A 20321-nucleotide genomic window follows, 5' to 3' on the forward strand; every position below is an offset into this window, starting at 1 on the left:
GAGCCAAGGCTTCCACCCACCCCATATCCACAGGACCACAGGACCCCCTACCTTCTCACTCCCTGCCAGGTCCACCAGATACAGCTTCCCACTGAGCTTCTGCTCCGTTTCCATGTTCTCCTGCTTGATGTTGATGAGGAAGATGCTATGGCTCCGAGAGCTGTGTTCATTCATGTCTGCACAAGCAAGGGAGAAACAGGACCTGCCCCACCTTGCAGAACTGAGGTCCTCAGCCCCCGGCTTCCACTGACCCCAGCCCCGCCCACCCAGAGAGAAGGTGCCCCACCAGGACTAGCCCTGCTGCCACATCTCCCAGGCAGCAGGGTCCCACAGACAAGGGGTCCTCCTCCTCTGGGGGGCACAGTGTTTCCTTGCTCACTTTTGAGTCCCTCCACCCCAGAGGACACAGAACACAGGTGGATCCTCAGACTCGAGAGATCCCCTTGTATCCTCACTCACTGGTGACAGCCACATGACGATTTGATTTCCCTTCATCAATCACATCCAGAATCTCCTCCGGGCTGGACACAAAGCGTTCAGTACAACCCTGTGGGGGACAAATGGACAGTGACCCATAAGCTTTGTTTTTTAAGTTTGTATTTATTTATTTATTTTTATTATTATTATTTTCTTCTGAGATGGAGTCTCGCTCTGTTGCCCAGGCTGGAGTGCAGTGTCAAGATCTCAGCTCACTGCAACCTCCACCTCCCAGGTTCAAGCGATTCTCCTGCCTCAGCCTCCCGAGTAGCTGGGATTACAGGCACGAGCCACCACGTCCAGCTAATTTTTGTATTTTTAGTAGAGACAGGGTTTCACCATGTTGGTCATGCTGGTCTCAAAGTCCTGACCTCGTGATCCGCCTGCCTCGGCCTCCCAAAGTGCTGAGATTACAGGCGTGAGCCACTGCGCCTGCTTGATATTTATTTTTATCTTATGTATTTACTACTTTTTTGAAACAGCGGTGGGCACGGTGGCTCACGCCTGTAATCCCAGCACTTTGGTTTGGGAGGCCAAGGCGGGTGGATCACCTGAGGTCAGGAGTTCGTGACCAGCCTGGCCAACATGGTGAAATCCCATCTCCACTAAAAATACAAAATTAGCCAGACGTGGTGGCACATGCCTGCAATTCCAGCTACTCAGGAAGCTGAGGCAGGAGAATCACTTGAACCCGGGAGGCTGAGGTTGCAGTGAGCCAAGATTGGGTGCCATTGTGCCCCAGCCTGGGCAACAAGAGAGAAACTCTGTCTCAAAAAAAAAAAAAAGTGTCGCAGCCAGGTGCAGTGGCTTATGCCTGTAATGCCAGCACACTGGGAGGCTGAGGTGGGCGGATCACCTGAGGTCAGGAGTTTGAGACCAGCCTGGCTAACATGGTGAAACCCCATCTCTACTAAAAATACAAAAATTAGCTGGGCGTGGTGGCAGGCATCTATAATCTCAGCTGCTTGGGAGTCTGAGGCAGGAGAATCGCTTAAACCCAGGAGGTGGAGGTTGCAGTGAGCCAAGATCATGCCATTGCACTCCAGCCTGGGTGACACAGCGAGAATCTGTCTCAAAAAAAAAAAAAAAAAAAAAAAAACAAAAAAACAGTGTCTCTCTGCTACCCAGGCTGGAGTGCAGTGGCGCTATCATGGCTCACTGCAACCTCAAACTCCTGAGCTCAAGCAATCCTCCCACCTCAGCCTCCTGAGTAGCTGGGACTACAGGTGTGTGCCACCATGCCTGACTAATTTTTTTTTTTTTTTTTAAACAAGAGACTGGGCACAGTGGCTCTTGCCTGTAATCCCAGCACTTTGGGAAGCTGAGGCAGGTGGATCACCTGAGGTCAGGAGTTAAGGACCAGCCTGGCCACCATGGTGAAACCCTGTCTCTACTAAAAATACTAAAATTAGCCAGGCGTGGTGGCACGTGCCTGTAGTCCCAGCTACTCAGGAGCCCGACGCAGGAGAATCATTTGAACCCGGGACGGGGAGGTTGCAGTGACCCTAGATTGAGCCACTGCACTCCAGCCTGGGCAACAGAGTGAGACTCTTTGTCTCCAAAAAAAAAAAAATAAATTAAATTAAATGAGAGAGACAGGGTCTTGCTATGTTGGCCAGGCTGATCTTGAACTCCTCAAGTGATCCTCCCACCTCAGCCTTCTAAAGTGTTGGGATTACAGGCATGAGCCACGGCCCCCAGGCATGTCTTCCAGTAAACTTTGATTTGCAAATTAAATTGCATGCACACTGACCAATGACCTTTCAAGACAGTATCTTTTCTTTTCTTCTTTTTTTTTAAAGACAGGTTCTCACTCTGTTGCCCAGGCTGGAGTGCAGTGGCGCGATCTCTGCTCACCGCAACCTCTGCCTCTCAGGTTCAAGAGATTCTCCTGCCTCAGTGTCCCAAGTAGCTGGGATTACAGGCATGCACCACCACACCCAGTTAATTTTTTGTATTTTTAGTAGAAACAGGGTTTCACTATATTGGCCAGGCTGGTCTTGAACTCCCGGCCTCAAGTGATCCACCCACCTCAGCCTCCCAAAGTGCTGGAATTACAGGTGTGAGCCACCATGCCCAGCCAAGACAGTATCTTTTCTGATCCCCTAGACTCTCCCTGGCCCCTAGGCACATCTCATTCCTCCAGGATGTCCACCCTCCAACTTCAGAGTCACTGACCTATGCTCCTCCCCTACCCATACTCTCAATACACTGGCCCCACATAGGTGCCCCACACCCACTCTCACCTTGACAAATGGCACCCGGTTCTTGTCCTCGTGCACAGACAGATTTGTCTTGGTCACTGAATCAAAAGAATGCAGGGTAAGCAAGACTAGTACTTCCGCCACCCCCACCTGCACCTTGCAGTCGGCTCAGATGGTGATTTTCTTCTCTGTGCTAAAGGAAGACTCTCCCTGTGAAGCCTAAACTCCCTGCACGAGCTGAAGGCTCAGTTCCTCCTCCTTCTCCTCCCCAGGGCTCCTGCTCCCCAGCCCCAGATCCTCTCGAATTGTTTATATGTAGTCCTTGGCTGCTAAGCTCATCTCCTGACCTTCTCAGTTTTTGGAAATTCTGGTGAATGGAACCAAAGGATTTGGGTGCTGTGTGCCCTCTGCATCTCTTGTCAGTTGGTACCTAATTCCAAATGCAATGTGAGCTCTCTTTTCTCCACCCTCCTCACACACCCTCACCCAATGGGACAAAACACTCACCATCCAGAAGGTCACGAATTTTGTCCAGGTAAATTTCAAAGTAAGAAACCTGGTTAAGAAGAAAGAAGGAGCGTGAAGTAAAGAGGGCCTATCTTAAATCTAGTTCAGGAATCCCATACTAATGTGACCTGCTCAAACGGTGGTGGTGGGAGGAAAAGAACAGAAGAGAACATCTTGACAAAGAACTGTGGTAACCGGAAAGGGAGTCAAGTTGGGGAGCCCAGGCTCTTCAGTGGGTTTATTTTAGATCTTCCCCTCCCAGTCCCCATCTGAATGCCCAGCTGTCGTGCCCTGGTCACCTTGATGTGGAACTCGAGGTTCTCATCCATGGAGTAGATGTGGTTGAAGATGTCTCGGGCAATTCGAGGAATGATTCCCATCAGCTGAGGGTCGTGCAGCTTTCCCTGGCGAGTGAAGGTATTTGAGAGTGAAGCTGGGGCTCAGGGAGAATGAGACAACTCAGATGTATGCAGGTGAACACCAAAGCAAGAGTCAATAAGAAGAACACCCTAAGTTAGGAGATGGTCACCACCATGTCTGCCTTTTAGAGGAGCAAGAAGATAATCGAGTAGCCCTTTGGACTTCCATTGCTTTTCCAGATCAAAAGAAGACTGGAGTAGTGGAAAGGATGATCCATTGCAGTGGGTTGAAGGGATTCCATTAAACTTCCCCTAATATTGCCCTTCAGTTCATCCTCTGTACCCATCTATCTGCCTCTGGACCAGGCAATCCTTGATTCCTAGATCTTCCCCCACTGAGATTCCCTGATCTTCCATTAACACTCCTAGCCCCTCAACCACCAGAGCCAGAACCCTCACCTCCATGGTATGTGTTTTCCCTGAGGATGTCTGTCCATAAGCAAAAATGGTGCCATTGTAGCCAGCAAGGACATCTGGAAGAGACAGTAGAGAAAGATACTGGTGGAGATAGGTCGGGTAGGAAATGGGGTGCTAAGAAAAGACATTCTACAAAGAAATCTATTACCTTTGACAATCTGCATGGCACATGCATGATAAACTTGCTCCTGAGTCGTGTTTGGGGGGAATACACGGTCAAAAACGTATGGCTTCCCCTGGAATGAAAATAAAAGACATCAGACATCAACAGGCAGGATGTGAGGGAAAAGAAATACCACAACCTCCTTCCAGCCGCTGAGAAAGGCACCCTTTTCTTTTTTTTTTTTTTTTTTTTTTTGAGACGGAGTCTCGCTCTGTCGCCCAGGCTGGAGTGCAGTGGCGCAATCTTGGCTCACTGCAAGCTCCACCTCCCAGGTTCACGCCATTCTCCTGCCTCAGCCTCTCCGAGTAGCTGGGACTACAGGCGCCCGCCACCACGCCCGGCTAATTTTTTTTTTTTTTGTATTTTTTAGTAGAGACGAGGTTCCACCATGGTCTCGATCTCTTGACCTCGTGATCCGCCCGCCTCGGCCTCCCAAAGTGCTGGGATTACAAGCGTGAGCCACTGCGCCCGGCCGAAAGGCACCCTTTTCTTCAATGCCCTTAACGAACAGAAAGGTGGGAGAATGGCCGGGCATGGTGGCTCACACCTGTAATCCCAGCATTTTAAGAGGCTGAGGCGGGTGGATCACGAGGTTAGGAGTTCAAGACCAGCCTGGCCAATATAGTGAAACCCCGTCTCTACTAAAAATACAAAAATTAGCCAGGTGTGGTGGCACGTGCCTGTAGTCCCAGCTACTCGGGAGGCAGAGACAGGAGAATCACTTGAACCCGGGAGGCAGAGGTTGCAGTGAGCCGAGATTGTGCCACTGCACTCCAGCCTGGCGACAGAGCGAGACTCCATCTCAAAAAAAAAAAAAAAAAAAAAAAGAAGAAGAAAAGAAAAGAAATGTGGGAGAATAAGGGAAACTAAAGGTACTGACGCCAGGAGTTGTGTCTGTGTGGTAGAGGAGTGTCGCACAGTGAGATTGTGTTAGGGGATCTTAGTTGTGGTGTGATGATTGAGCACTCCACAACCCCAAACTCCTCCCTGGGAAACCAGATGAAAAAAGACAATAGGGCCACAGGTGAACAATTCATTAACACTGAAAAGTATCTCAAGCTAGAAATATCTTCCTCAACAGATCCATGTACCCTGATATGGAAAGATCTTCAGATGTACTAAGTGAAAGATGCAAACTTAGTGACATATATGTATAGCATGTTCCCTAGCATGTAAATGAAATTCAGTCTACACTGAGAGCCTCTGTGGAAACATCAACGCAAGCTCTCTCTCTTTGTGAAAGGAATATATGAAATCAGATATGTGGGTCTCCCTTTAAGAACAGAACAAGCTTTAATTAAAAAACTGTGGGCCAGGCGTGGTGGCTCAAGCCTGTAATCCCAGCACTTTGGGAGGCCAAGGCAGGCGGATCACCTGAGGTCAGGAGTTCGAGACCAGCCTGGCCAACATGGTGAAATCCCATCTCTACTAAAAATACAAAAATTAGCCGGCCATGGTGGCAGGCACCTGTAATCCCAGCTACGCAGGAGGCTGAGGCAGGAGAATCGCTTGAATCCAGGAGGCGGAGGTTGCAGTGAGCCAAGATTGTGCCATTGCACTCCAGCCTGGGGGACAAGAGCAAGACTTCATCTCAAAAAAAAAAAAAAAAAGAACTGTGAAGCAAATCATTCAGACCTACAAATCCTTGTTTAATTCAGGAATATGTTGTAAATCACGTGTGCTGATAAGAATGATAAAGATGGCCGGGCGCGGTGGCTCACGCTTGTAATCCCAGCACTTTGGGAGGCCGAGGTGGGCGGATCACGAGGTCAGGAGATCGAGACCATGGTGAAACCCCATCTCTACTAAAAATACAAAAAATTAGTCGGGCGTGGTGGCAGGCACCTGTAGTCCCAGCTACTCGGAGAGGCTGAGGCAGGAGAATGGCATGAACCTGGGAGGCGGAGCTTGCAGTGAGCCAAGATCGCACCACTGCACTCCAGCCTGGGTGATAGAGCGAGACTCCGTCTCAAAAAAAAAAAAAAAAAAAAAAGAATGATAAAGATACAAAATACTTACAACTTAGGGAGCTAACCAATGAATATATTTGATGGCTAATCACATTAGAGGTAAATCTCTGGGAAGAGTAAATGAGACAATGCTTGTTCTCTATCATAGGTGACTGACTTGTCAAATTGTTTTACTACAGAGTCCATCTTTATCCAATCGAAATGTAAACCTCAAGATCTACAGACGCCAGAGTTTGCAGAGTTCGGGAGATACATTTTAACTAATTAAGGAAAGCTGTAAACTTTGGCTAGAGCTGGAGATGTGGTTCTAGGTATAGCAATAACATTGCATGAATATATACAGAATTTTTTTTTCTAGAAGGAATTATACAAAAGTGTTAACAGAGGTTACTTTGAGGAGAGAAACTGAGAGAAAGGCTTTTATTTTTCATTTTGTATCCTGCATGGTTTACATTTTTAAACTATGTACAAGCATTATATTTAAAAAAGTTTTAATGGCAAAGAAGAGATAATTGTGTATTCTTTTCTCCTTTATATTTCTTTGTATAAAAGAAAAGTAATAAATGTTTTTTAATATTAAAACAATTAAATCTGGCTTATAGAAAAAAATCCTACCTAAAATATTTATCTAGTCTCTCTGTGGTGAAAGCCTCTGAAGCCCAAGAAACAGAATCCACAAAGGAAAAGAAATTAGAAAAGTGCTCTCTGTAAAGTACCAACTGATAGAACCTTCCTGGAGGACAATTCTATTAAATATTTAAATGTCCATACTGTTCATAGTCTGTACCAGGATTCCAGTGCTAAGATTTCCTTTTACAAAACACCTGCTGGGCTGGGCACGGTGACTCTTGCCTGTAATCCCAGCACTTTGGGAGGCTGAGGCAGGCGGATCACTTGAGGTCAGGAGTTTAAGACCAGCCTGGGCAACATGGTGAAACCCCATCTCTACAAAAAATACAAAAATTAGCTGGGTGTGGTGGTGCACACCTGTAATTCCAGCTACTCAGGAGGCTGAGGTGGGAGATTTACCTGAGCTCAAAAGGCAGAGGTTGCAGTGAGCCAAGATCGGGCCACTGCACTCCAGCCTGGGTGACAGAGAGAGACCCTGCATCAAACAAACAAACAAACAAATAATCAAAAAACCTCTCTATTTTCTTTTCTTTTCTTTTTCTTGAGTCAGGGTCTCATCTGTCATGCAGGCTGGAGTATAGTGGCGAAAGCATAGCTCACTGCAGCTGCAACCTCCCGGGCCCAAGCAATCCTCCCAAGTAGCTGGGACCACAGGCACATACCACTATATCTGCCTAATTTTGTTTATTTTTTGTAGAGGCAGAGTCTCACCATGTTGCCTGGGCTGGTCTCAAACTCCTGGGCTCAAGCAATCCACCCACCTCAGCCTCCCAAAGTGCTAGGATTGCAAGCCTGAGCCACCATGTCCCGCCTTAAAAACTCTCATAAATTAGTAACAAAAAGACAAAAACTAAACAGAAAAAGGTGAACAAGAACTACAAACAAGCAACAGAATAAGAAATATAAATGTTCGGTAATCATGAAGATGTTCAACATTTTCCAAGAAAAGAAACTGAAATGGTAAAATCTCTTTTCACCTCTCAAACTGGAAAACAAAATTTGCACTGTAATACCTAGTGTAGATGTGGGTTCAAAAAAATGAGAACTTTCATTATTTTCTGGTTGGAGAGTACATCCATATAACAATTCAAAAATGCATAATCAAAAGCCTTAAATTTTACATATCCATTGATCTAGAAATTCTACTTCTAAGAATTGATATCATGGAAATCAAGATTTCGCTACAAGGGTGTTTATCATCTCATTGCTTATAATAATGAGAAATTGAAGACGACTTAAAGGAGTAACATTTAGGAGACTGGTTAACCTAAGGAGTGGATTAAATTATAGCATATACATATATTTTATTCCTCACTGTTATTTAAAATAATGCCATAACTGGCTAGGCATGGTGGCTCATGCCTGTAATCTCAGCACTTTGGGAGGCCAACGCGGGCAGATTACTTGAGGTCAGGAGTTCGAGACTAGCCTGGCCAACATGGTGAAACCCTGTCTCTACTAAAAATACAAAAATTAGCTGGGCATAGTGGTGCATGCCGCTAATCTCAGCTACTTGGGAGGCTGAGGCACAAGAATCGCTTGAACCCAGGAGGCAGAGGTTGCAGTGAGCCGAGATCGTGCCACCGCACTCCAGCCTGAGCAACAAAGTGAGACTCTGTCTCAAAAATAAATAAATAAATAAAATAAAAATATCATAATAGAACATTAATAAATAGAACGTCAATATATCTCAAAAACCTGTTGAAAGAATCCAAACACAAAAGAGCACATACTGTATTACTGCCTTCATAAGAAGTTCAAGAACGGACAGAACTTATCTGTAGTGCTAGAAGTCAAAACAGCAGCTACCTGCTATTGTGGTAACAACATACAAGTGGTATTTACAGGAAGAGAATATGAAGGAGCTTTCAGGAGTGACAGAAATGTTCTAGATCTTGATCTGTGTAGTGGTTACATGGGTGTCTACATATGTTATAAAATTCATCAAGCTGTTTGCCTAAGATCCGTACACTGTATGTAAATTATATCACTATCATAAATTATAACATCATAAAATGATGTTATAGTGGCTCTTAAACATTAATTAATGCTTGACCTCACTGTTAATAAGCAAAATGCATATTAAAACTATGAAACACCATTTTTACCTATAAAAGTGGCCAAAATAAAAGACAATGCATTACACTGGTGAGAATGTGAGTAAACAGATATTCACACATATTGCTCAGGGTACATGGAAATTGGAGCCAACTCTATGAAAGGCAATTTGGAAATAGCCTCACATTTTTAAATGCATATGCTTTATGACCTCCACTTCGGAAAATTTATCCTGTAGACATACTGCACATATGCAAAAAATATCTATACAAGGTCATTCAACTGTTTGTAATAGCAGATGATTAGAACAACCCTTAATGTCCACCAACAGAGGCCTGGTTAAATAATGGCCTATCCCTACAACAAATTATACAGTTGAATGAGACAGCTCATGTGCAGTGTAATCCGAGCCCTTTGGAAGGTCAAGGCTGGAGGATCCTTGAGGCCGGGAGTTGGAGACCAGCCGGGGCAACACAGGGAGACCCTGTCTCTACAAAAATTAAAAAAAAAATAGCCAGGCATGGTGGCATGGGCCTTGTGGTCCCAGCTACTCAGCAGGCTGAGGCAGGATGATGGCCTGAGCCTCGAAGGTGGAGGTTGCAGTGAGCCATGATTGCACCACTGCACTCCAGCCTGAGCAACAGAGTGAGACCCTGTCTTGAAAAACAAAACAAAACAAAACCAAAAAAGAATGAGATAAATCTTTATGTGCTGATAAGGAAGGGTCTCCAAGACTCAGTGTTTTGTTTTGGGTTTTTTGTTTGTTTGTTTTGCTTTTTGTTTTTTGAGACAAGAGTCTTGCTCTGTCGCCCAAGCTGGAGTGCAGTGGCTTCATCTCAGCTCACTGCAACTTCTGCCTCCCGGGCTCAAGCAGTTCTCCTGCCTCAGCCTCCAGAGTAGCTGGGATTACAGGTGTCTGCCACCACACCCGGCTAATTTCTGTATTTTTAGTAGAGACGGGGTTTCGTCATGTTGGCCAGGCTGGTCTCGAACTCCTGACCTCAGGTGATCCACCCACCTTGGCCTCCCAATGCTGAGATTACAGGCGTAAGCCACAGCACCTGGCCTAATTTTTGTATTTTTAGTAGAGACGAGGTTTCACCATGTTGGCCAGGATGGTCTCCATCTCCTGACCTCATGATCCGCCCTCCTCGGCCTCCCAAAGTGCTAGGATTACAGGTGTGAACCACTGCGCCCAGCTGGAATTTTTGTATTTTTAGTAGAGATGGGGTTTCACCATGTTGGCCAGGCTGGTCTCGAACTCCTGACCTCAAGTGATCCTCCCACCTCGGCCTCAAAGTGCTTAGATTACAGGCATGAGCCACCACACCCAGGCTGTTTTTGTTTTTAAAGGTGCAGAATGGATGTATAATACGCTACCATTTGTGTAAAAAAAGGTATGCAGGTATATACGTATTTGCTTATAAACGTATAGTAGGTTTTTGGAAAGATCCACAAGAAGTTGCCTTCTGAAAGGGGAACTGTGTGGCTGGAAAAGAGGGGTGAGAAGGAGAAGGAAACAATATAAACCTTTTCATATCCTTTGCATTTTGTCACATGTGCAGGTAAGACACTCGAAAGTTAAATTGAAAATTGTAAAATACAGCCAGGCATGGTGGTACATGCCTATAATCCTAGCTACTCAGGATGCTGAGGTGGGAGGATTGCTTTAACCCGGGAGGCGGAGGTTGCAGTGAGCCGAGATCACACCACTGCACACTCCAGCCTGAGTGACAGCACGTGACTCCATCTCAAAAAAAAACAAAAAAATTGTAAAATAATAAAGTTATGTAAAAATATTTAACAATGGCAAAATAGTAATAATATTTTGTTTGAGAAAAAAGGTTACAAAACAATACATAGTTTATGATATAATCTTATTAAAATTAACATATGTATATATGCAGAAAAAACACTGGAAAAATACATCAAATTATTATTAATAACAGTGCCTTTTTGGGGTGGTAAGATATTGGGTGATTTTTAGCTTCTTCTGTGTCCTTTCCTTTGTCTTTAACTTTGTTAACAATTAAAATGTATTAGTGTTGTAATTACATTATTTTTAATATTATTAAAGAAAAATCTACCTTAATTTTGAATTGTAATTAATTCTTGAATTGTAATCTACCTCAATGTTTCTCCCACCCAGTGGCCAAGAAACAGAAACAAGCAAAATATGCCTATCTCAAGCCAATGCCTCTCATCTTTTTTTTAATTTCCTTTTTCCTTTATTATGTGACATAAGATTTATTGACTTCATATCAGCATTTAAGTATTGTTAACTTTATATAATAGCATTTGGGTTGGGGATTGGTGCATTTCTGGTTGTACGAAGGATAGTTGTATTATATTAGGTGTAATTATGACCTTATTATTGTCCTTATTTGAAGATTTGTATGATCTCAGGAGATGTGTATGGGTTCAAGTTGACGAGGGGTGGAATTGTGATAGTTAATACTGAGTGTCAACTTGATTGGACTGAATGATGCAAAGTATTGATCCTGGGTGTGTCTGTGAGGATGTTGCCAAAGGGTATTAACATATGAATCAGTGGACTGGGAAAGGCAGATCCACCCTTAATCTGGGTGGGCATCATTTAATCAGCTGCCAGTGCAGCCAGAATATAAAACAGGCAGAAAAATGTGAAAAGATGAGACTGGCTTTCTCATCTCTTTCCCACCAACAATCTCTATCCATGCTTCATGAAGCCAGGCACCCAGCCAAAGGGGATTAAATGTAATCTCAAGCCAACCTTGCCCCTCCCCTCCCCCCACAAACACATGGGCACCAATGCACCAACCACCCCACCCCAGCCCCCACACACACTCCCTCAAAACATTCCCAGTTACAGGATTCTAGAAGGCTCCACAGACGCATTAAAATGGAGAGCGCTCTCCAAATGCTGAAGCCAATTATAGCCCCTTTTCATCAGGAACCCCTTTACATCAGTCTAGGCTGGGAAGAAAGAAAGCAGCAGAGAGGAAAGAAGGAGGAGGTTCTCAGATCTGTGAGTCTAAAAGATACCCAACAGCGGGCTGGGCGCAGTGGCTCACACCTGTAATCCCAGCACTTTGGGAGGCTGAGGCGGGCAGATCATGAGGTCAGGAGATCGAGACCATCCTGGCTAACACGGTGAAACCCCGTCTCCACTAAAAATACAAAAAATTAGCCGGGCATGGTGGCAGGCACCTGTAGTCCCAGCTGCTCGGGAGGCTGAGGCAGGAGAATGGCGTGAACCTGGAAGGCGGAGTTTGCAGTGAGCCGAGATTGCACCACTGCACTCCAGCCTGGGTGACAGAGCAAGACTCCGTCTCAAAAAAAAAAAAAAAAAAAAAAAAAACAGATACCCAAGAGCTAAAAATTGGTGCGTTTAGTAATCTCCTGAGCAGGGAAAGCCATGTGACATGAGATATGATTTCAGGAGTTCTGGGAAGGCCTGCTACCTACTTCTCTATTCTTGGCTGGGCTCTAAAATTCCAAGCCTAGCTCTTTATTTCTTTAAGTTTTTTTATTCCTTTTAAAATGTAAATTTCTTTTTTCTTTTTTTCTTTCTTTTTTTTTTGAGATGGAGTTTCACTCTTTCACCCAGGCTAGAGTGCAGCAGCATGATCTTGGCTCACTGCAACCTTTGCCTCCCAGGTTCAAGCGATTCTCCTGCCTCAGCCTTCCGAGTAGCTGGGATTACAGGCGCCCGCCAACGCATCCGGCTAATTTTTGTATTTTCAGTACAGACAGGGTTTCACCATGTTGGCCATGCTGGTGTCGAACTCCTGACCTCGTTATCCGCCCGCCTCTGTCTCCCAAAGTGCTGAGATTACAGGCGTGAGCCACCATGCCCAGCCAATTTCTTTTTTTAATATTTATTTATTTATTTATTTATTTATTTATTTATTTTTGAGACAGAGTCTTGCTCTGTTGCCCAGGCTGGAGTGCAGTGGCAAGATCTCGGCTCACTGCAACCTCCGCCTCCCAGGTTCAAGCAATTCTCCTGCATCAGCCTCCGGAGTAGCTGGGACTACAGGCAGCTGCCACCATGCCCAGCTAAGTTTTGTACATTTCTTTTAATTTTCTATTGATTATACTCAGGATGAATTAATTTTGCCTGATTTTTTTTTAATTACTGCTCCTTGTACAGCAGGGCTAACCCATGGGCAGTGTGCCCAGAGAATAGTGATCTTTTCATGAAAATAACTAGACCAGTGGTCTTCCACTTTTCCTGCCCGTAGACATGGGAAGCACCACCATTATTTATAGCTCTCATAACACACAATTACTCTGAATCAGACTGTAGTATGTTCTGGGAGGTTTCTTATCAGAATCTGGGGGAGTATATAGTTAGTTAGCAAAAGCCATATCTGATGTTCCTCTCCCCTGCCTCTGCCCAGGCCACTCCATGGGCTGTGGATCACAACCTTGATCCAGATTTTCTTGAAGGCAGGGATTCCCTTTAAATCCCCAACACCAAACACAGTCCCTGGCTTATAGGATACTGATGTAGTTTGGATGTTTGTCCCCTCCAAATCTCATGTTGACATTTGATCCCCATTGTTGGAGGTGGGGCATGGTGGGAAGTGCTTGACTCAAGGAGGTAAATCCCTGATGAGTGGCTTGGTGCCTTCCCCATGGTAATGAGTAAGTTCTCGCTCTATGAGTTCATGTGAGAGCTGGCTGTTAAAAAGAGCTTGGCACCTCTTGCTCTCCCTCTTTTTCCCTCTCTCGCCATGTGATTCCTGCTCCCTCTTTGCCTCCCACCATGATTGGAAGCTTCCTGAGGCCCTCACCAGAGCAGATGCTGGTGCCATGCTTCTTGTACAGCCTGCGGAACTGTTTGCCAAATATCTCTTTTCTTTATAAATTACCCAGCCTGGGGTATTCCTTTATAGCAACATATAGAGGACTATGACAGATGCTCTTCACAAATATTTGTTTTTTTTTGTTTGTTTGTTTGTTTTGAGGCGGAGTCTCACTCTTTCCCCCAGGCTGGAGTGCAGTGGCGCAATCTCGGCTCACTGCAAGCTCCGCCTCCCGGGTTCAAGCCATTCTCCTGCCTCAGCCTCCCGAGTAGCTGGGACTACAGGCGCCCACCACCACGCCCGGCTAATTTTTTTGTATTTTTAATAGAGACGGGGTTTCACTGTGTTAGCCAGGATGGTCTCGATCTCCTGACCTCGTGATCCACCCGCCTCGGCCTCCCAAAGTGCTTGGATTACAGGCGTGAGCCACCGCGCCCAGCCAGATAAATATTTGTTGACTAAACATAGATATTGACAAAGAAGGGAGCAAGAAGATACTTGGGATCTGGAGGTTTGGATGAAACAATTAGTAAAAAGGAAAAGTGTTACCGACTTCCCAATTTTGTCAAAGCTAGCTTGTGGGGAGATAGCATATAAAATAGTGATAATATCTAACTCTTATTGAGGGTTTACTGTGTGCCTGCCATGTTACAAAGCAGTTTATATGCATTATCTCATTTAATGTTCACAGTAATCCTAGGACATAGATACTATTATTATTACCACTTTATAGATGACGAAATAGGCTCAAAGAGGTCAGGTAGCTTCCCCACAGTCACATGGCTGAGAAACGGTAGAGCACAGTTTCAAATTCAAGCAATCTGATTCCAGACCCACACTGCAAAGTGATCCAAGAACTGAAATGCCAACACTGTGTCAGAGCCTTATCAAGGCTTTTCCTTCCCCTATTCCATATCCCACCTCCTCACATTTGGGCATTTTTCCAAGTATTTTCAGACAGAACTAAAGCCTTTCATCACTCCCTTTTTCCAACCTCAATCCCATTTTCAGAAGTATGTAATTCTGCTATCCACCCTCTCTACCTCCAGGTAATCGAAGACTCTGTGAGTTGTTAATGAGAAATAAGTTCAGAGTCCCTCCTCCTCTTAGAAATGTCCCCGATATCCAATCTCTCTCCCACCCCCAGGAGTCTAAGTGCTCCTTATAGCCTTCTCTGAAGGGCCTCTCTTCAGAGTCCCACAGTCCAGGGTTCTTTGTTCTCCTTTAATCACACTCTGAGCCTCCCTGGTGTCCCCTCTTCCATTTGTGTATCCCGGCACCTTTCTGTACTTTTCTATCATGTGTGCTGACTAAAGCTAATTGGGGCTGGGGGTTTAATATCAGGGGTCCAAAGATGACCAACCTGTTCAACCCTCAGTAAAGCACTTGGTATAAACTGAACTTCAAGTGCCAGGCCTGATTTCCATAGTGACACCCGTGGGGATTGTTGCCATGGTAATGCTGGAGAGACACTGGCCACAGTGAACGTTACTTCTCGTCTCCATTTTTCTTTATGAGACTCCCCCAAAGCAAAGGAGAGCCCTGCTCCCCACTTCAGATATCAAATCCCAGGCCACCCCAAACAATACTGATTCTGCTCCAATAACCCTGCAGGTCCCAACCTAGCTTTGCCAAGTGAAGTACACAATGGTCCTGGTTTCTTGCATTAAGAACCCACTTAACCATTGGGAGACCTGAGGGAGGTAGCTGTGTACACTTGAATGAAGGGGAAAGAGAAAGAGTGTGTGTGTGTACGTATGTGTCTCTTCACTGTCATCCCTCCCACATCTGGTGCAGAGGCAGCAGCCCAGACAGCAGGCATTGCGACACTGCTGAGAAAGAGCAAGGCAGAGGAAGACAGAGAGACACTTAAATGGGTCTGGCGAAAAAGTCACACTGGATTCTGAGTGTGCAAAAGCAAAACAAGATGGGCACCACACATAGACGGTGACCCAGGCACCCTTCTACTATGACTCAGGCCATTAACTTTGGCTAAGCCCCATCCCCCAGGTTCCTGGAAGAAGTCAGAAGAGTAGGGGAGAAAAAAGGCACACAGAGCTGTCTCTCCAGCTTATTCTCCTACCCTCTAACAAGCAGAACAAAGCCCACCAACAGAAGGGACTCTGAAGTTCAGCGCTAGCCGCAGTGCTGCAGAGGCGAAGGGGAGAGCAGTCACAGGAAGGAGTAGGGGCTGCATTGGGAAAGATTATCTCTCCCACCTTCACTCTTCCCGCACCTTCCCAGACATCCTGAAGCAGTCTCCCCCATTAATTCCTAAGCCAGCTCCCGACCTGGTGGGCTCCAAAAAGAGCTAGAGGAGAAAAGAGAAAAAGGAGTAGGAGTTTCCTTCCCTTGTTGGGACCCTCAAGGGTCTCCTAAAAATCATGTCTCCTGTAGCCCTCATTCCCTAAATGATGAATGAATATTAAGTCTGAAAAAGCAAACTCCAAGGATGTTGCCTAAGACAAAATGGCCCCCCGTAAGCATTTATCTTCAAGTGAGAGATTGACAGGGAGGGCTAGGGTGAGGGAAGATACGAGCAAGACAAAGGTACAGCCCTACCGATATCAGGCAAAACAGACAAGGAAGATCCAGCTGTGGAGCTGAGATGGAATCTGAATTGGCAGGAGGCCTTGGGCTTCTTTTCATCTTTCCTCCTTGCCCACCTCCCACTGTGTGTCTCTCCTGTTTAGCTGGGCTAACAACAGATGGACACCACACCCCTCTTACCAACATCACTCCCTGCCCCATCCCACTATACCAGGATGGCCCAGAGAGCCTAAAGGAGTTGGTCCAGTCTCACTGGAAAGACCTTCCAGAGCAAGGAAACTGGGCCTAAAAGTTTTGCCCCCCATCGTCACCCCCCTCCTGTTTCTCAGCCTTTATGTCTTAGGGGGATCTTAAGCTCCAACTCTCACAACTAATGCTGGCTGTCCAGGGCACTCTGAGGGGGGTCTTCCAGAGTTGATCCAGGAGTTGTTTTGTGGTTGTTTTGTTTTGTTTTGTTTTTAGCCCAGCCAGACTGAACAGACTGCAGGGCCAGAGAGGTCCCTGAAGCAAAAACAAACAGAGGCCTTCTCCATGTGGCAAATACATACACATACACACACACACACACACACACACACACACACACACACACACAGAGAGACAAAAGCATCCATTTGAGTTAACAGTGTGGGTTAGGGTGCAAGGTGGTGACAGACTGGGGCCCTTGGGGACCGGTAAGCAGGTCTCCCCCCAAGCATGTTTATTCAAAGTCCCATTCTCACTGACTCAGAAGGCCCAGGCTTCCTCCCCTTCTTTCCTTCATTCCTTTAACAAGCCTGTGTCCAGGTGCTCTGTGCCAAGCACTGTGGATAAAGATACATAAGAAGCACCTCTGACCTTGACTGCCCTCGTACATGCCCCTCCCTCCTCAAGCTAGTTTTTGTTTCCTGGCCCAGCACCCCTCAGGCCCTACAGAACTCGACCCCAGATCTTTTCTCCCTACACACAGCCTGAGGTCCCTACCAACCTCAGGGGGAGTGGGCAAGACCTAGAATTTCCCTTTGGGCCATTACAGATAAAGGTGTAGAACAGAAACCTGGGCAGGCAATGTGATAGGAAGAGATGGGAGGTTTGCAGTCACAGATTTAGGTTCAGATCCATGGATCAATAGCATGACCTTGAGAAAGTTATTCAAGTTCTTTGGGCCTCAATTTCTGCATCTGTAAAATGGAAATATTGATACTACTTCTGAATGTTGTTTTGGGGGTTAAATAATATACATAGAGTAACAGGCCCACTGTAAATATTAGTTCCCTTCAAATATCCTCCTTGGGTAGGGCTGTCATGATGAGGTAGAGCTGGATGGCTACTTTCTATTGGATTCTCAAGAGAAAGGATGAATAAGCAAGTACTTACTAGGATCTCAGGGTTTGGGCATTTTTCTTTAGCGGGGTCAGTTGGGGAATCTGAAACCCTCTTTCTACTGTACCTGGGACCAAAAGGCAGACCTGACCTTAGGATTCCAGAGGCTCCCCCCAAGATTGGGTGTGGCATCAATGATTTCTTTCCCAGTAAACCCTGCATCAGACCTACTCCCCACAACACACACACACAAATCCAGGCTGTAACTACTTTAGGGAATGATGGAAGGTTTGGTCTTAGAGCCCACTTCCATCCACACTCTGCAGAGACCCTGGACTGCTCACCTCCCATCTAGTCCACTCAAAAGTCTTCCGCCTTACCTTCCGGGAGGTGGGGGTAGAGATCTGAGCCCATAACAAAGGGAAGATACGCTTTCTCTTGGGGAGCGGGTGGTGGAGAAGGGGAAAACATCAGAAAAACATGGGACTGGTTCTAACGGGTGGAGACGCTGCAGACAGCAGCAAAGGGGAGTTGGATCTCCCGAAGGTAGGGAAGCAGCCCCCTGCCACTCTGCAGAGACTCGGCCGCTGGCCTGGCCAGGCCACACCCAGCCATCCTGATGCAGGGGAGAGGAGGGGCTGCGGGGAAGAGGATGAAGGATGAGCGGCGGGGAGGGGGAGCAGAGGGACCGGCAGAGACTAAGGCTCTAAGGGGGGCGGGGAGATTCAGCCCCCTGCCCCCTCCCCGAATTCCATCCTGGGCGACACTCACCCCAATAACGACGCTGTCGTCCCCTTGGAAAATGGGGATGAACTTGTCTCCCCGCAGAATCTCAGCCTGGTTCAGGGGCCGGAATCGGCAGAGCACCTTGATGCTACATTCGTTGTTGGTCTCCGCCATGGTGGTAGCCAGCGTGGGGCTTGGACTCTTCTTGGGCTGCAGGGGTGGTGTGTGCTCCAGAGGAGAGGGCTCTCAGCGGAGGCCGAGGCGGAGGACAGGTGCTCAGTCTCTGGGGGCAGAGTTGAGGGCGCCCGGGCGAAGCCTGGGGAGCAGGGCCGGGGCGCGCTCTCTCTCTCCTGCGGCAGCGGGATGCGGGCGACCTGGGCGTCTGGTCCTCTCGGGCTCTCTGCCTCTCCGCCCCTCGCGCTGCAGCGCCGCGCTGCGGGCCTGGGCGGGGCCGCGATGGAGGAGCGGGGGCGGGGCTCCCTCCACTGGGGACGCTGGCTCGACGTCGACCCCCGAAGGGTGGAACCTCACCGCTCTTCTCCTCCGTCCCCCACTCCTAACGTTCGCAGATAACCTTGCCCTCGAACCTTCCCCACCCAACTCACTGCATCCCACCCTTATACCCCCGACCTGTTTGTCCCTCCATCAGACTCCACCCCCTGGAAGGGATAAGGGGACTGAGGTGGGCCTGTCGCCTGTGTAGCGAAAAGGGTCAACAGATCTCCCTCTCCCTTTATTCCAGGGCATCCCCCAACCCGTCACAGTCCTCTCTCCAAACTGGGATCACACTTCTCATTCTCCCCCTACGCCCATCCCATGCCCCACACGCACAGAAGCTGGACTCCCAACCCACTCAGCTTTCTGGGGGGACCCCTGCCTGTACTCTATGGAGTTGGGTGTCATGGGAGGTTCTGGCTACTCCCTTCCCCTTCCACATCCAAAGGTGCACTCTACTGTCTCCCCAACGTACACACCAGGTCCCCAGTTTCAGGGAAGATAAACTCCCATTCTGGGTTATGGGAATTCAAAAGCAGACACAATACTTATTTTTGTGTCCTAGGTTGAGGATGGGAGGAAGATGGGTAGGAAACATTTTTGCAAGAGAAAGGGAGTCAGAAAGCAGTGAAGGAGGGGCAATGATGGGGATGGGTAAGGCCAGAGAGACTTTGAAGTCTAAGGCAACACCTGCATTTGGGTTTCAGGCAAATTCAGGTACCTACGAGAGTGTGTGTTTCCTGTCTCAGTAACCATTGGAGGATAGAGTCCCAATACTTCAGCCCCCTTCCCTAGCCAAAAAAAAAAAAAGGTGTGGGGGAAGAAAAACGAAAGAAGTGCCAAGCCCAGAGATTCCTTGTCCTTCCTTTGGGTCAGACTCCTGCTGCAGCCCCTGGAAAGAACCACCAAGAAGCTGGCCAAATTGATTTTTCTCCATGTCACAGGCCTCTGCTGGCCAACGGAGAGTTGGACTGCAGGAGTTGAGGTTCTAGGCAAAGGGGAAGGGCAGGGTGGATGAGAGAAGGAGGAGGAAAGCAAAGTTCTGCTCAGCAATTGTCTGGTGAGTGGTTAAGGTCACTTAAGACACTATGGGACAAAAGTAAGAGGCTGATAGCCTGGCCAGACAAGACCTAACTATTCAGAACTCGGGGGTTTCCCACATTGGGGCTACACCTCTAACCTACCTTGAATCTTAAAGGAACTGAAAGAAAAGAGTCCAACATAAGGAATGGGACAGGAAAGCTGTAGGACTATGGAGAAAGGGATAGAGGCTTGGGGAGGAGCCAGGAGAAAGAAAGACAATGAGTTCCGAACTCAGGAACTCTCTAGTCACTTGGTTTGGCACAATTTCTAAGTGTTGCAGCATCCTGCAAGCTCAGGAAACATCCTGGGAAACATCCCATCCTTGGGTCCCCAGGGGCTCCAAGGTGGCATCTTTAGTAAAGGGGTTTCAAAATGCCAGTCCACGGAGGGTCACTGGTCAGAGACAAAAGTTCACTGAGTATGCCCTCACCTCCAAAAGAACAATGGTGAGTTGTTTTTTTTTTAATATAAAGCTGGATTTGATAAGTTTCAAAGGACTATCTTTTATTCTGAGTGTGTCCTTCTTG

The 20321-nt window shown here is 46.9% G+C and overlaps 1 protein-coding gene across 2 annotated transcripts in view; it reads right to left on the bottom strand.

The window, feature by feature from the left end:
* The window catches only part of KIF5A (kinesin family member 5A), a 37455-nt gene extending 18712 nt beyond the window's left edge, over positions 1-18743 (bottom strand). The window contains exons 1-8 of one of the 2 annotated variants that reach the window (XM_030822352.1): positions 18262-18743; positions 4173-4260; positions 4007-4080; positions 3488-3592; positions 3189-3237; positions 2724-2779; positions 460-547; positions 52-176 (exon numbers count right to left, since the gene is read on the bottom strand). In XM_030822352.1, coding sequence (XP_030678212.1) covers positions 52-176; positions 460-547; positions 2724-2779; positions 3189-3237; positions 3488-3592; positions 4007-4080; positions 4173-4260; positions 18262-18390 — 714 coding nt within the window. In that variant the 5' untranslated portion in view covers positions 18391-18743. The remainder of the gene's footprint in view (positions 1-51; positions 177-459; positions 548-2723; positions 2780-3188; positions 3238-3487; positions 3593-4006; positions 4081-4172; positions 4261-18261) is intronic. The other variant, XM_030822351.1, reaches the window with a different exon arrangement.
* Positions 18744-20321: the final 1578 nt, after the last annotated feature.

Source organism: Nomascus leucogenys, chromosome 11 (assembly GCF_006542625.1).
Source record: "Nomascus leucogenys isolate Asia chromosome 11, Asia_NLE_v1, whole genome shotgun sequence".
In the NCBI taxonomy this organism is placed as follows: Eukaryota; Metazoa; Chordata; class Mammalia; order Primates; family Hylobatidae; genus Nomascus; species Nomascus leucogenys.